Source organism: Abramis brama, assembly GCF_963993115.1.
Source record: "Abramis brama genome assembly, chromosome: 5".
Lineage (NCBI taxonomy): Eukaryota > Metazoa > Chordata > Actinopteri > Cypriniformes > Leuciscidae > Abramis > Abramis brama.
The window spans coordinates 5,974,737-5,992,654 of NC_139967.1; the positions used below are offsets into that span (position 1 = coordinate 5,974,737).

The 17,918-nt window shown below is 35.1% G+C and overlaps 1 protein-coding gene across 1 annotated transcript in view; it reads right to left on the reverse strand.

The window, feature by feature from the left end:
• Positions 1-1,242: 1,242 nt before the first annotated feature.
• The window catches only part of rictora (RPTOR independent companion of MTOR, complex 2 a), a 39,414-nt gene continuing 22,738 nt past the window's right edge, over positions 1,243-17,918 (reverse strand). The window contains exons 23-38 of the mRNA XM_084115827.1: positions 15,835-15,999; positions 15,583-15,659; positions 13,820-13,898; positions 13,606-13,715; positions 12,751-12,838; positions 12,577-12,669; positions 12,354-12,460; positions 10,567-10,796; positions 8,927-9,923; positions 6,289-6,466; positions 5,788-5,872; positions 4,406-4,618; positions 4,044-4,199; positions 3,389-3,512; positions 3,168-3,306; positions 1,243-1,927 (exon numbers count right to left, since the gene is read on the reverse strand). Of these exons, the coding sequence (XP_083971953.1) occupies positions 1,856-1,927; positions 3,168-3,306; positions 3,389-3,512; positions 4,044-4,199; positions 4,406-4,618; positions 5,788-5,872; positions 6,289-6,466; positions 8,927-9,923; positions 10,567-10,796; positions 12,354-12,460; positions 12,577-12,669; positions 12,751-12,838; positions 13,606-13,715; positions 13,820-13,898; positions 15,583-15,659; positions 15,835-15,999 (2,913 nt within the window). The 3' untranslated portion in view covers positions 1,243-1,855. The remainder of the gene's footprint in view (positions 1,928-3,167; positions 3,307-3,388; positions 3,513-4,043; positions 4,200-4,405; positions 4,619-5,787; positions 5,873-6,288; positions 6,467-8,926; positions 9,924-10,566; positions 10,797-12,353; positions 12,461-12,576; positions 12,670-12,750; positions 12,839-13,605; positions 13,716-13,819; positions 13,899-15,582; positions 15,660-15,834; positions 16,000-17,918) is intronic.

Sequence of the window (17,918 nt, forward strand, 5' to 3'; positions counted from 1 at the left end):
TATTTAGCACTGTGACCTCATTGTCATGACAATTAAGCACAATTTGCTTCCAGAAAGATTTAAATCCCATTGAAATTACCATTTTTTTCATGACTCTAATATATATATATAAAATTGATGTACTATTTAAAAAATTAAATCAACATCAAGGCAGTACAAAAATTCTACTATGATGTGTATAAATATTTTACCAATTAATTTTGGACAGTACAGTTGTGAATTTGTAAAGGCAATGTGCTTAATTGTCATGAAAATTTCAGAATGCAAAAACAAACAAATAAAGAATAAAAGTATGTATTTTGCATAAAGAAAATGAAACCTGTTTTTAGAACTATTAATTTGACAATTAAGCACATTTTGCTCCCCCAAAAAATCAATCCTATTGAAATTTCCATTATTCTCAAGTGATTTTCATTACTGTAATACAAACCAAAAAAGTTTTTTATATATATATATATATATATAGAAATGAAATCAGCATCAAAGCATTACAAGTACTACGATAATGTGCATAAATATTGTACAAACTATTTTAATTTTTTTCACATCACAACCAGTAAAGAAAATGTGCTTAATTGTCACATAAAAAATATTAAATGTTCCTTAAATAGGCTTAATTTTTAATGCAAAAATATGAAATATAATAGAGGTATGTTCTTGACCAGAGATTCACTAGTTTGTACAAAAACACACTTATAACGGAAATCAATGGAGCTTAACTGCTTACACACTCAAAATGATTTCCTGTTGTAATCAATATTACGCCAAAGATTCGGTGCATCGCACATAAGTTGTACTGAACTCAGGATATCCCTTCAAAGGTACTTGATATGATACCATGCATGATTATGTTTATCCGGTTTCATTTCCTATAGAGTCAGTCCACAAACTAAACGCAGATTACCATCAGATCAGAGACGAGACCACAGCACTGAACCGGTATAGTAAGATATGAAGAATGAGTCTGAAAATGTTTTACGCGGTTCGTCCGACCCAAATTATAGGGTGAATCTCACTTGACTCCAAAATCAGATTTAAAAAAAAAAGATGCAATTATTGTTTTGGACCATTAAGATCCTATTTTATGATAATTTCTCACAGATTTCAGCTTCATAGTAACGAGAAATGACATGCACATGACAGCTTTCATGAGATTCACCCTGGAGGACTATTATCATTCAGAGTATGTGTGTGTAATCAGTGCTCACATGCTCTTTGCTTGCGGGGTTTTTTTTTTTTGGAGGAGGAGGAGAATTTCCTGCAAGAGTATTTCTGAGAAGTTTGCGGATGACAAGATATCCAAAAAAAGATGCGTGACGCTAAGGATCGAATGTCCGACGACACTATGTTTTTTCCCCCCAAAACACTGACTTCTGATTGTCTGGAGGTCATAAAAAATCCCAACACACACATACAAAAGAAAAGAAATTAATAAATAGTACAAATGTAATCAACGCTTCGTCCATTCTCTCGCTTCTGGAAGTCCTAAATTCATAGTCAAAGCATTTGCACTCAATCCAAAGCCGTCACAGAATTCTTTGTAGTGTTTAGGTGATATGTTGAAACATTGGCATGGCAGGAATATGTACACACACACACACCAGTGCAGAGAACCGTGTTTCTCATCGGTGCATCCAGCGCTCTTAAAGTGTCAACAGCATTTTTTTCTTTATTAAAAACGAGTCTTTGTGATGTTTTGTTCCGGTTCACCTGTTTCACAGTCTGAAGACGTTATTTGGTAAACTGCTCAGTATTCCTCTAATCGCTTCCTTCCTCTCCTCCATCCGCAGGAGCGCGTGTCTCTGTGGCGTATGGGAGGTGGGATGATGGAGGGATGGGGAAGCTGACGGAGGTATCAAGACTCTGCGGTCTCCACCGGAACAGGTTGTGATGGTTTAGTCAACACTGCTTCAGCTTCATCATACAGCTGGAGACAGAAACACAGTCAACACGTGTGTTCACACTTGGCATGTTTGGTTTGATTGCTCTGTTAGCGAACTGATCCAGAGATTGTTTGCAATCGAGCCGAGACCACCTCGTTCAGTAATATTGTGAATTATTATTTCAATTGAACTGTTTTCTGTTTTAATATATTTTTAAAATGTAATTTACTCCAGTCTTCAGTGTCACATGATCCTTCAAGGGATAGTTCGGCCAAAAATGATATTAAACCCATGATTTACTCACCTTCAAGCCATTCGAGATGCATATGTCAATCATTTTTCAGACGAACACATTTTCAGTTATTTTAGAAAATGTCTTCGATCTTTTAGTGGTTATAATGTCAAGTTATAATGTCAAAAGTAATCCATCCGGCTCCAGGGGGATAAACGAAGGCCTTCTGAGTGTAATCCGTACCGTTGCCGGAAGCCAGTTATTTTCATTTTTAAAGTTCTAAATATGTATATTTTTACGACAAAACCGCACGGATTACCCTCAGAAGGCCTTCGTTTATCCCCCTGGAGCCGGATGGATTACTTTTGTGAAAGATGCATGCACATTTTGGGACTTGAACGATGTGGACCCCATAACTTGACATTATAACCACTAAAAGATCGAAGACATTTTCTAAAATAACTGAAAATGTGTTCGTCTGAAAAATGATTGACATATGCATCTCGAATGGCTTGAGGGTGAGTAAATCATGGGTTTAATATCATTTTTGGCCGAACTATCCCTTTCAGAAATTATTCTAATATGATGTTTTTTCTGATCAAGAAACATTTCTTATTATCATCAATGTTGAAAACAGTTGTGCTGCTTAATATTTTTGTGGAAACAGATTTTTTCAGGATTCTCTAAAGAAAAGAAAAAAATCAAAAGAACAGCATTTTTTTTTTATGGAAATATTTAGTTCCATTATAAATGTCATTACTATCATTTTTAAACAAATGAATGCTTCCGTGCAAAATAAAAGAGAAATATAGAGAATATAAGTAAATACAGACATTTATAGAATTATAGAACTGTGTGTGTGTGCGTGCTAATTCATGATTTTAATGACAGATTTTTTTTAAAAATATTGGGGTCTCTAGTATGGCTGAGAGTCTGTAAACAAATGTAAAAGCCACACACCGTTCTGAGCACTATGAACTCTTTAGTTCAGGTGTTAAAAAAAACATTGTGGTAGAGATTTCTTATAGAGAAGTTTCAGTGTGATGTCGTACCGGAATGAACTGCACATCCTGGAAGAGCTCTTGGATGAAGCGGCGCGAGGCCAGGCGGAACATGCAGTTGGCCAGCAGGAAGGAAACTTCAGAGTACAGGCAGATGTCATCGAACGCGTACGGAAACTTCTCCTTTATCCTGCAGAGGGCAGCAGACATTACACAGGGATGAAATGAGAACACACGCTCACGCTTGCACGGGATTTCTCAGACGTTCTTACGTCAGCAATCCGGTTTCGTGTCCTTTGGTACCGACTGAAGAGCTGAGGTTGATGACGAGCCGCAGAACCTCTTTCCTCAGCAGAACTCTGCAGGCTGGACCGTCCTCGTATATCGCCTTCCCACCTACACACACACACGTGAGGTTTTTATGTTTTATGGGGACTTTCCATAGAATAATGATTTCTATACTGTACAAACTGTATATTCTCTCCCCTTACACTAACCCTACAAAACCTAAACCTACCCATCATGAACATTATCAAAAACTAAAGGGGCAACAATTTTTTTTTTAAATTGCCATTTTTGTGGGGACCTGTTGTCCCAATGACATAGGGAATACCTGACCCACACACATACACACTTTTGTTTTTCTATCATGGACTTTCCATTGTTTTTTTATACTGAACTAATTATATATTGGTAACACTTTATAATAAGGTTTAATTTGTTAACATTAGTTAATGCATAATGTTAGTTGTTATAAGTATTCAGTTACAGAATTCATTAATCTTTGCTAATGTAAGTTAATAAAAATACAGTCGTTCATTGTTTGTTCATGTTAGTTCAAAGTGCATTAACTAATGTTAAGAAATACAACTTTTGATTTTAAACATGAAAAACATGGTCTTGTGCATTGATGGGCTCTGATCTCACCCAGTATGATCTCTGCACTGGGAGTGCTGCTAGCCGAACCCTGACTGACGGCCGCGTCGCTGCAGCCCGAGATCCCAGAGAACTTGGACTGGGCGACCACCTCCAGGTGATTATGGGAAGGCTGGTTGTGCCACTGAGAGAAACCATCAGACAGATCTGCAGGAACACAAGACTAAATTACACATCTTTACCCAAATCTGGAGACCGTAGGACTGACACTGGGGTTTGAACCGGTTTGAACCTTCAACCTTTCCAGTGACCACATCCCATTTCTGTATTCCACTAACCTACACCACCTCTAATAACATTCTCAGGCAGAAAGCAGCAGTATCATATCATACATGAGGAAGACTGAAATGCACCTGTGCGAGAGTGTGTGTTGTTCAGGTGGCTGTGTGTGTGTGAGCCGAGGATGGTGAGAGCGCTGCAGTAGAGGCAGTTCTGCTCCGTGTGCTCCTGTAAGCCTGTAGTCTCCTCAGAGCCCAGCATGTGGTGCTGCTCCGACCGGCTGCTGTTTAACAGCTCCGTGATGCTCACCTGAGTCTTCAGAGGACCACGACACGACTCTAAGAAACCTGCGAGCACAGGCGGGGAAAACACACAGATTAGTGTTTCACATCATATTTACTATTGTTTCATTATAATTATACTGTCATTATACAGTCATTTTGGGGTCAGTCAAATAAAATAATACTTTTATTCAACAAGGACACATTAAATTGGTCAAAAGTGACAGTAAAGACATAATGTTACAAAAGCTTTCTATTTCAAATAAATTTTTTTTTTTTTTTTTTTTTTTCTGTTCATCAAAGAATCATGAAAAAATATAAAGCAACTGTTTTCAACAGATAATAGTAAGAAATGCTGCAAATCATCATATTAGAATGATTTCTGAAGGATCATGTGACACTGAAGACTGGAGTAATGATGCTGAAAATCCAGCTTTGCATCACAGGAATAAATTTCATATTCAAATATATTCTGTTTTGGATATTGATATTTGCCCGTTTCAAAGAAATGTTATTTTGCTTGCTTTTAAAGTAATGCCATATATGCTTAAATATAAAAATGCTTAAATGCTATGAGTGGAAAGTACCTAAAATACTTAGTGACATGGATGTAGGGCATAAACTGCATTTGACTTGACCTCTGTTTATTGTGGTGTAAAAAAAGAAAAGGTGTTAAACCTAAATGCATGAACTTACTGTTTGTAACCAAAAACACAGGTCAATGACAGGCACACAGGGTGAGGAGAAAGTGTTAAAACCACAAGCGGAGGTGAAAGTAATGAAGGCTACAGTAAAGAAGGGGAGAAATGCTAGAAGACGACAAAAGCGTAGGCAGCAGCAGAAGGTGATGGAAGAAATGGAAATTCCCCCAAAAAAGTATTAAAAGACAGAGGTGTGAAGAACCCCTCAGATGCTGCCTGAATTAAGCGTGAAGGACACCTGAGCCCTAACAAGGGGCGCCAATATTGCTGGTTAAAGGCTAGATTATAGAGCTTTTTAGTATGTAAATAAATTTTAGCTTATTTATTTTGCATTAACTGCAGTGTAACCAATAAAATGAGTGCTCATCAACATTAGCAATGTATTAACATTAGTTAATACACTGTGAACTAACATGAACAAACAATGAACAGTTGGATTTTCATTAACTAATGTTAACAAATGAAACCACCAAAGTGTTACCATAATTATTAATGATATTAGAAATCCAGAAAAATACAGATGATGCTACATACCATTAGATTCTCCAAAAAGAAATTTGGATGATTTTTCTTCAGCAGGAGGGCTTGTTCTCTTCTGGAAATATGAGGTTTCTTTAATCTAAAAATGAAATGAAATGAAATAAAATAAAAACATTTACATTCAACACAATTAAAAGACCAAAAGGAACATCAAAAAGTTTTCTACAAACTAAAGCAGAGAACAGTTCTTTCAACAACTATATTTTTCATTTTTTGGTCGCTACGGCTAAGCCCACTGCATTAATGCAAGTCTACTGGTATATTTTTAACTCATTTTGTCATTTGACAGGTGAAAATAATAAGTAATACAAAAGTCTGATCCACTCACTGCATCTTTTTCCTAAATAAGCCACACAATCAGTGTTCAATCCATAGTGAGGGTGAAAACGTTACAAAACTGCATCTTCAAATGAATCGGCACTCACGAAAACTGAATAAAATTTGCATAATCTACTCCACATACACATTAATAAAAGTACACGACACAAAACAAACCTGAAACATATGGTTGATGTCAAGGGGTAGCGCCAGGCCAATGTAGTCCTCACTGCAGCCATAGGTGGCGCTAGAGACCATAGAGCGCAGGGAAGAGGAGCGCTGCAGGGTGGAGTGATTGATCGGACTCAGCAAGTCCTCCTTATCCAGAGACGCAAAACTCAGAGCTTTCAAAAACCTGCGAGGAGAGCGAACACAAGCACACGCACTGCGAAACATTAGCTCTAAAACTTCATCTAGACTTTTGCTTTTATTAAAAAGGTCTACAAACAGTCAACAAAAAAAATAACTTTTACGAAACAACTAAAAATATTTTATACCTACTCCTGGACATCCACCTTACTTCAGCAAATAATTTTAATCCAAACACAAAATACCTGGATGTAATTGAGTAAACAAAAAGGCTGTATCCCAGTACACAAAATTAATAGTATGCAATACCACAATTAGTGCATACCAAATCACAGTGTGCATATTACATATAAATAGCTAGCTACGGTAGTATGATGCACTGTTTTCCAAATAAACTGTTCCTGGTAGATTTTATAAACATCACCCCTGTCCCAACTAGATTATCTGTCTGACAACAGCATGTGAATTGGGATGCAGCCAAAGATATTTCAAAGTCTGTTTAGTAGTTTGAGTGGAGTTTGTATTGGATCTGCAGGAGTAGATTGAGCATCCCGGGTCAGCACGACAGCAACTAGGTTTGCTGCTTTCCTAAAGGACTGTTTGCACAAGCATCTGACCGAGTCTTAGAGACGAGTATTAGTATCCAAGTCACTCAACTCATCACAAAATGTGAATGAATGAGTGAAAGATGGAGAAATTATTTGGGGGGGGGGGGATGACTGGAAGTGTAGTCACATGGACAGGATGTTGCCTTGTACTCTACAGTGTTTCTATGATGGAAACTCTACGGTGGTCCGAGCTAATGAAGGGATCCTACTCTTGAGCTGCTCTACCCACCATGGCACAAGAGTTCGGGACACCCTGCGATGGGGGCTGAACGGCCCAGAATTACTTCGAGAATACCTGAGGACCAGCAAAAACACCCTGAACTTCAATTGCAGTTTCACATATACAGTATGTGTGAATGTCACAAACATGTCAAGAACCAACAAATATAAAATATCCATTTATTTTTTATAAAATATTATTTATTATATTATATTTTTATATTATATTTATTATATTTAATTATGGTATTAAATATGAATTATATTATTATTAGTATTATTATATATTTATTATATATTTATATTATTATTTATATATATTAGTTATTTTATGGTAAGAAAATATAGGTCATTCAGACTTTTTTGACCATCACATTATCATAACACATATTTTCATGAAAATCTACTAGATTTTAAAATTTACTAGAAAATTCTTATTACAGTAGTGTCTGGACATTTTTTTTAATTCTTATGGCTACTTTTTAGATTCTCATTCATGTAGTTAATAGAATTATGTACATTACAGTCATTTTTTCCAACCATAAATTACCATAATTTTAATATAGTAATTCATTATCATAGGCAGTACAAAACTATTTATAAAAACTTGTAAAAAATGAAAAAATATATAAATAATACATTTAAATAATAAAATTTTATACACATACTTAAGTACATAGATATACAGAATGTATGTATATATGTATGTATGTGTGTGTATATATATATATATATACAGCGGGGGTAAGTATTGAACACGTCATCATTTTTCTCAGTAAATATATTTCCAAAGGTGCTATTGACATGAAATTTTCACCAGATGTTGGTAACAACCCAAGTAAGCCATACATACAAAGAAACAAACAAAAATAAGTTCAGAAATTAAGTTATGTGTAATAATGTGAAATGACACAGGGAAAAAGTATTGAACACATGAAGAAAGGGAGGCGCAAAAAGGCATTGAAAGCCAAGACAACTTACAGTAATTAAAAAGCAATCCAGCCCCGTCAGTGGAAATTAATAACAGCTGGTTCAGTCCCAAATGATGGCCTTCACACAAGACACATCTCATGATGCCTATAACCAATGCCATCATTATGTTTTGCAACAATTAGGTTGCGAAGGTCTTGAGACAGACCCTTGCTTTTACCCATCATGAGATGTGTCTTGTGTGACACCTTGGCAATGAGACCTTTTTGTAGACCATCATTTGGGACTGAACCAGCTGTTATTAATTTCCACGGACAGGGGGCTGGATTGCTTTTTAATTACTGTAAGTTTTCAGCAGTTGTCTTGGCTTTCCATGCCTTTTTGCGCCTCCCTTTCTTCATGTGTTCAATACTTTTTCCCTGTGTCATTTCACATTATTACACATAACTTAATTTCTGGACTTATTTTTGTTTGTTTCTTTGTATGTATGGCTTACTTGGGTTGTTACCAACATCTGGTGAAAATTTCATGTCAATAGCACCTTTGGAAATATATTTACTGAGAAAAATGATGACGTGTTCAATACTCATTTCCCCCGCTGTGTATATATATATATATATATATATATATATATATATATATATATATATATAGAGGGAGAGAGAGAGAGAGAGAGACTCAAAAATAATTATAATTTGTATAAAAAACTAGTAGTTAAATGAAAGCTGAAAAAGTATAAATGACTGTACCTGCGTGGTGTGAGCCGCGAGTCGAGGCTCCGTGTTTTCATGGTGATCGTGTCTGTAAACAGTACGTCTTTAGCGGGAGACGCCAGCGCTTCGCTGTGTGACAGAGACGGGTGGATCCTTTGCTGCTGCAGGCGTTTGAGCGTGGCGTAGCCCAGCGCGTCACGGGGGCTCGTGTACATGTAGCTGCAGTCCACCAAGCTCTTGATGGTGGTCACAGAGGGAGATTTCAGCGACTGAGCCCTGCGCGGCAGTGTGTGTGCCGACCCGGGAGGAACCAGAGAGGTAGAGTTGGACTTGGACAACAGGATGTGGTTATGGTTGGACTGAGGACTGAGCGAATGTTGCATTTTCACAGTTTTAGCGCTGACCACCGTGTTGAGGCTTGCACAGTCTGTGTCCATGCCTACAGCAGAGGGCGTCTCTCGGGAAGGGGAGGAGCTCATGGAGCTGATGCCACTGGTTGTAGTGTCCGTGTTGAAGCTCTGACTGCGGCTCTTAAACGTGCCGCCTCCCGGCAGCACCGAGGCACTGTCACAGGTCAAACGCTCCCTGCTGCTCCGCTCACGCTTATGCTGACCTCTGCCCTCCGAATCCGAGCTCCCCTCGGTGGTGTACGGCTCTGCTAGTGCCTTTATACCCATAAACGAGGTCTCAAGGCTAACCGTGGGGCTGCGGGACACACGACTGCCATTGTAAAAGACCTCGCTCTGCCCCAAGTGGCCTGGAGAATAGTTCGAGGGTTCGGTTACGGTCCGGATGCGCCTCATGAGCTGGAGCTCCTCGGGAGATTTTCCTGCATTGGTTGTGCCTTTAGTGTCAGTGGGGCTTCGTCCCTTCTTACTGGGGAGGGACAGTGAGTTGAGAAAGCGGTTTCTGAGATGCGAGGGGGTGAGGATGGTGAAAGGGCTTCTGTCCTTTGAGGTTTTTGTGTGCATATTAAGAGAAGAGTCCTCGTACATGTCCAAACCCTCGCTAACATCGTCCATGAAGTACAAACCTAAGAGCGACACGTGCAATATTACAATGGACATAAAACAACAGATTGCAATGACTATTTATGCATAAAATTACAACAATCAGTTACTAAAAGGTGTTAGCTAAAAAATGTGATCAAAAACTTGAACTTAAAGGGTTGGTTCTCCCCAAAATGCAAATTATGTCATTAATTACTCTCCCTCATGCCGTTCCAAACCCGATCTTTTTGATGAAATCTGAGAGCTTTCTGTCCCTCCATTGACAGCTACGCAACTACCACTTTGACGCTTTGAAAGTTCATAAAGAGATCATAAAACTAATCCATATGAATTAAGTGGTTTAGTCCGAATTTTCTGTAGAGACTCGATCAGTTTATATGATGAGCAGATTTAATTTAGGCTTTTATTCACATACAAACATTCATCAACTCGCACATCAGTTGTGGTAAACGGAAGCTCAAGCATGTTCGCTTGACGTGCGAGAACCACTGAGGTTCATTCTTGTGTTACGCATCACGTTTAATTTCTTTAAAATATCTTAATTTGTGTTCTGAAGATGAATGAAAGTCTTACGGGTTTGGAACGACATGAGGGTGAGTAAATGATGACAGATTTTTCATTTTTGGTGAACTATCCCTTTAAGAAAACCTTTTGATGTTGACTCACTGGGTTGACTTTCGCTTTCGCTGTTGTGGCGTGAGCTGGTGGACTCGGAGTTGAGGCTAAGTGTGCTGGGCACAGAAGACAGTTCGCTGGGCAGCGGAGCGTCCACTTCATCAGGGACGACGGGCCACAGCTGCCTGCGGCTGTGCCGTACAGAGTCCCATCCCGAAGCCTTCAGCACATCACTGCCCTGCCGCGTCCGGCTGATCACACCCAGCACATACACACACGTACTGCACACACAGAGCTGTTGGTTACTTACTGGACATATGCTAACAGGTTATTAACTCTTTCAGCACCAGCTTTTCTTTTTCTTTTTCTTTTATAAAGTTGCTAGTCAGCATCAGCACTTTTAACCATTTTCACAAAACTTTCATGGCCTCAAGACTATTTTATTGTATGAATATCTGAATATGCAATTTATCAAAAGAAAGAACAGATCCTCTGCTTTTAAACAAAAAGAACAGTGTTATTCTAGCTTCATGCATTCTTTTTTTTAATCAACATTTGAATGTGGATAAATTTAATAAAATTTTCGCTTTTTTTTTTTCAAATACTAAAACGTGCATAAGCAATGCTTTTATCACTTGTTTCTTCTCCTTTTTTGCCTATGTTTTGGTCCCAAGATGATGTACTCTTTTAGAAGATGTGTCATAGCGCCCCCTACCGTATAACAGTGAAAACACGGAAAGCCGGAAAATTCAGTCAATGAAAGGGAAGTGCAGTCTCATAAATTATGGAAAATTTTATGAATGGAGGGGAAAGAGTTAATTGTATTTTACACTATTAGTATTTCAGTTAATCTCTTATTGTCCAAAGCGGAAACACTTTGGAAAAACAAAAAAGACATTAAGAGTGTCAAGAAAATAAGAGGGCGGTTCAGGAATTTGTAAAAAATGAAAATATATTCTACACTACCATTCACAAGTTTTGGGGTATTTTAAAATGTTTTTGAAAGAAGTCTCTTCTGCTCACCAAGACTGCATTCATTTGATCAAAAACATATTGTGAAATATTATTAATTCAAACTAACTGTTTTCTATTTTACTATATTTTAGATGTAATTTATTCCTGATGTAAATTATTAGGAATCATTATTTCAGTCTTCGGTGTCACATGATCCTTCATAAATAATTCTAATATGAAGATTTGCTGCTCAAGAAACATTTATCATTTTCAATGTTGAAAACAGTTCATATTGCTTCATATTTTCATAGAAACCGTGAAGAATAGAAAGTTCAAAAGAACATTTTAAATTTCTTTACTGTCACTTTTGTTCAATTTAATGCATCTATGACAAATAAAATAAGCAATTTCTTTAAAAGAAACCTCACTGACCCCAGACTGCATGTAAACATTGGGTCTAAAGGCCCATTCAAACTATAACGATATCCAGATTAGCATACACACCATTGCGCAATATCGTTGTGTTTATTTAAGTGCATGCTGCAGTTGCCGTCTGCCTCTTCAAGTGCTTAAGCTCTTTAAGTCAGGTGGATTCTGATTGGCTTTCAATCTATTAATAGCTCATTAGCTGGAAAAAAATCTTAGTGAAAGTGATCAACAATAGTGTTTCTCTGTGCTGTTATAGTTGCTGTGTGGACTTGCCTATTCTCATAGAATTATAACAATTATTATAACTATATCTTTATCGTTTATGTTACAGTGTAAGTGGGCCTTAACTTAACTATATGACTTTGTTACGCATCACCTCTTGGTTTCCAACAGATGGTGTTCATGCGCATTAAGTTGTGAATAACCCAGTATATTCCCATATTAGGCAGTCTTACCCACGTATGGACAGAACCTCACAGTGCTGAGCCAGAGCAATAATATCTGGAATCACATTCTCCTCCTGTAGGAGGTTCAGACCCCAGTTTGAGCTGCCAATGTTGCCCTGGAACATTTAAAATGTTAAACATTAAAAGCATAAGCACCACATATATTGAAACTAGAGACATTTAAGGACATCCTTAGCTACTCAACACAGAGTAAGTCAAAACCATCACTGACCAGAGCCCATAGTGCCGCCTTCAGCAGTTTAACACCTTCCCATGTATCCAACATTGGAGATCGGACTGTGTAACTAAGATCCGGGATAACACCCTAACAAATACACACAAATAAATACACAAAAACATACAAAGCTATACAGTGACAGCAAGCAGTGTGTGCGTAATCAGGTACCTGAGCTTCCAGCAGCAGGCAGCCGGTTTTATCATGGACCAACTGCCCATATAAATGCACAGGGAGAAAGACATTTGGCCTCTGTAACCTACAACATGAGAGAAAGAGAGAGTATGCTTCATATTCATAACAGTGTTACTTTAGTATTATTTATAAACTATTATAGTATTTATTCATATTTTGAATGAGCTTTAATGGTAACATTTCACAATAAGGTTCGACCTGTTAACATTAGTTGACATGAACTAACAATTAAAAATACTTCTAAAGCATTTATTAATCATAGTTAATATTAATTTCAACATTTACTAATACATGATTAAAATCAAAAGATGTATCTGTTAATATTATTTAATGAACCTGACCTAACAATCAACAGTTTTTTTATTATTATTAATGTTAACATAGATGAATTAATACTATAACAATGCACTGGTCATTGTTTGTTGATTAGTTAAATGCATTAAATAACGTTTACTAATGGGACCTTATTGTAAAGTGTTCCTGCTTTAATTTAATTTTCAGTTTTCATTTTAACTTTAGTTTTAGTAATTTAGTAATTTTTATTTTTTATATCGATCTAGATTTATTAGAACTTAAACATATTTACAAGGTAACAAGTTTTTATTTACAAGTTTATCATCTAATATTTATATTTTATTTTAGCATTATTTCAATTACTGAAAATTATTTTTTATAGTTTTAGTTTACAATAACACTACTAATTCATACCTAACATCAGGAACTTGTTCAACTCACTAACCAAGTATGTGCAATAGTAACGGTCATTTGATAGGATATTAAAAACTGATTTCTTCATTTACAAGATCTTCACAAGATAAGCAGTGCTTAGACCTTTGGTTGCTGCGCCGGACGTAGTTGTCTCCGTCGACGGGTTTGCGATATGTTGTGAGAGCTTCATTCAACTGCTCTTCAATCATGTCCACATACTTCAGATTATACTCCTGCAAAAACACACACGGCTTAACACATTTGCATTCAAGAGGAACAAACACACACAGGCGTGAAATAAAGGACTGAGAGAGAGTTATTGGTTTGCTGCTTTCACCTTCTGCCATTTATCGAGTTGTTTGTTGACGTAGCCTCTTTCGTTGAGGTAAGAGAAGCCCTTTGGGATGGACAGGAACCTACAGAGGAGAACAGAGAGACATTTAACACATTTATTCATTTACCAAACAACTTACAAATGAGTACAAAAGCTTATGACCTTATTTAAATATTAACAGATTCAGACATTGTCTTTATATATATGACTGTTAAATAACATTGCTAAACATCATTAAATAAAAAAAGATATAAATAAACGCCATAACTGGATATTCGTTTATTAGTAAATGATGGAGAAAGCTCTCTGATGGTAAATTTGTTTTTAAATAAAAACTTCATGGACTTTTACTAAAAACTATTTGCATTCTTTGTATATTAAACAATCAAGGGTTAGGGTTAGATTATTGTGATAAATGATTAGATAAAGGGTTAGGTTAAGTTAGATAAAGGGGTACATAGAGAAATGTAGATTATTGCAGCACTAATAAAACATTATTTAAAAGGTAAGTTGCATTAAAATGTGAAATTTCTAAGTAACTCCAAACAAAAGATACATTTGAAATTAAATTATGATGAACGAAAAATTATTATTTTCAAAAATCTATTGAAATGTGTTATGACTAAAATGATAATTATATATTTGCATATGACAAAATTGTTCATTCTGGGAATTCAACCCGGAATTTTTTTAAAATATTGCATAGAACATCATTAAATAAATAAGTACTGCTTATTTTGGGCCCTAATTTTAATCACAAAACCTGGGAGACTCTAAGATAGCTAAAAGATGTTGGTGCACATGGTTAAAAAAATATATAATAATAATAATAATAATAATAATAATAATAATAATAATAATAATAATAATATATATATATATATATATATATATATATATATATATATATATATATATATATATATATATTATTATTATTATTATTTTATTTATTTTTAAATAAAAATTATTTTTTTTATTTTTTTTAACCATGTGCACCAACATCTTTTAGCTATTAATATTTTTTTTTTTTTTTTTAAGGGATAGTTCACCCAAAAAGTAGACCAGTGAAGAAGATTTTTTATCTGAAACTGTGGTCCTTGCAAATCATGCAAGTCAATGATTTGATGTCAATGAGCCAAAAAAAAAAAACATTTACAGGCAAAACAAATGTAACACATTCAATTCAACACATGAAGTGAAACGATCTGTGCAAGAAACTGAATATCATTTATAACATTATTACCTGTACAGCCAACACAATCTTTGTTTATTTCCTGTTATCACTGTAAAGCTGCTTTGAAACAATCTGTATTGTAAAAGTGCTATAGAAATAAAGGTGACTTGACTTAATCCACAGCCTGAGTGTGTTAATGGAAGTCTGGTGTGCGATCTTCCTGTCGCAGTATGACATATGCGCTGGAAGAAACTCACACGTGAGCTGACGCTGTGTTTGTTTACAACAGAAAGGGATGACACGTGTGTTGTATTTTTCATCAAAATAGTGCTTACTTGCTGCCCCCTATAGAATGTTGCAACATACGATTACGTTTGCTTGTGCAATCTCAATCGGGAAGATTGACTTTTCACAGATTCCCAACATTTGAGCATCATTATGCTACAGGAAGTGCTTCAGACTGTCGTCAATGCGCTTAAGACTGTTTACAGAGGCTGTGGATTACAGGTATTTTTGGGTGAACTTTCCCTTTAAGCTATATAACGTTAAGTAGTAAGCATACAGTAACTTAAAACCAAGAGTGTTTTACCTCAACAGCAGCAGAAGGCCTTTCTCTCCCAGGTGAGACAGAGCAGGTTTCATGTGGATCAGCGCGTGCAGGTTGGCCTGGAGTGATCACAACACATCAGAAATAAAGAGCACAAGAGTTGCTGTAAGAAACACATTTAACTAATACAAACCAATCATTATCCTGGGTAACACTTTATAATGTCAAAATGCTTTAGTGCTTAGCAGATCATTACTTAATTGCATCAATTTCTGTTACGGTGATGCCGATTACCTTGTCTTCACAAGCTTCGTCCAGGACGTCCAGCGCCTCAACGGAGACGGTTTTGTTGTGGTCATGCAGCTGTGTGACTAGCAACTCCATCCCCCAGTTACTGAAGAACTCAACATTAGCACGCAGAAGCACACGCAGGTGTTTGGTGGCGTACAGACGGCAGTTCTGCAGCAGGACATACAGGGAGAATCACTCAATCAGATCAATCTGAATTCAAACATAAAATCAGGTTTAACAAGAATCGTATAGGATGGATACAAGAGTTATCTGCCGTATATCAAATCTTAAATAAATCTTGTTTGTTTTATTATTTAACATTACTATTAGATTAGAATCAATAAAACATTCTTATATTAGTTGTTTTGATTGCTATTTATTAACCCATTTAAAAGAAATATTATTTGACGTAATGCCATATAAAGATGTTTGAATGCTATGCGTTTAGAAATGTTTGGTTAATGCGGTTTACTTAAAATGATATTGATGTAGAACAGGATGAAATGAGGGAAAGGTGTAAAAAGTAAATTTATGAACTTAATGTTTGCAACTAGTTTTTTGCAAACTTTTTTTTTAAATGTCTATATAGTTTTAGTTTTTTTTTTTTTCAGTTTAAGATTAAGTTATTTTAGTTCAAGTTAAATTAAATAAAAATTAGAAAAGCTGAAATAAAACAAGGTTATGTTTTTCTTTATCTGATTTTTATTTCGGTTAACATTTACTTTAGTTCAAAAAACTAAATGTTTTTTTATGGGTTTAGAAAAGTATAATAACCCAGCTCAGAACACAGAAATGTTATGTAAGATTTAGTTATTTTAGTTCAAGTTAAACTAAACTAAAATGAGAAATAAGCTGAAATAAAATAAGGTTATGTTTGATTTCTAAGCTTTTTATGGTTTTCGAAAAGTATAATCAGGTTTAACAAGAATCATATAGGATGGATATAACAGTTATCTGCCATATATCAAATCTTAAATAAATCTTGTTTGTTTTATCATTTAACATTACTATTAGATTAGAATCAATAAGACATCTTTACGTTGTTTTGATTGCTATTTACTTTCCAGTTTAAAAGAAATATTATTTGACGTAATGCCATATAAAGATGTTTGAATGCTATGCGTTTAGAAATGTTTGGTTTATGTGGTTTACTTGAAATGATATTGATGTAAAACAGGATGAAATGAGTGAAAGGTGTAAAAAGTAAATTTATGAACTTAATGTTTGCAACTAGTTTTTTGCAAAAGTTTCTTTTTTTTCAGTTTAAGATTAAGTTATCTTAGCTCAAGTTATATTAAATAAAAAATGAGAAAAGCTGAAATAAAACAAGTTTTTTTTTTTATATATATATTTGATTTTTATTTCAGTTAACGTTTACTTTAGTTCAAATAACAAACTTTTTTTATGGTTTTAGAAAAGTATAATAACCCAGCTCAGAACACAGAAATGTTATGTAAGATTTAGTTATTTTAGTTCAAGTTAAACTAAACAAAAATTTGAAATAAGCTGAAATAAAATAAGGCTATGTTTGATTTTTAAGCTTTTTATGGTTTTCGAAAAGTATAATCAGGTTTAACAAGAATCATATAGGATGGATATAACAGTTATCTGCCATATATCAAATCTTAAATAAATCTTGTTTGTTTTATCATTTAACATTACTATTAGATTAGAATCAATAAGACATCTTTACGTTGTTTTGATTGCTATTTACTTTCCAGTTTAAAAGAAATATTATTTGACGTAATGCCATATAAAGATGTTTGAATGCTATGCGTTTAGAAATGTTTGGTTTATGTGGTTTACTTGAAATGATATTGATGTAAAACAGGATGAAATGAGTGAAAGGTGTAAAAAGTAAATTTATGAACTTAATGTTTGCAACTAGTTTTTTGCAAAAGTTTCTTTTTTTTCAGTTTAAGATTAAGTTATCTTAGCTCAAGTTATATTAAATAAAAAATGAGAAAAGCTGAAATAAAACAAGTTTTTTTTTTTTTATATATATTTGATTTTTATTTCAGTTAACGTTTACTTTAGTTCAAATAACAAACTTTTTTTATGGTTTTAGAAAAGTATAATAACCCAGC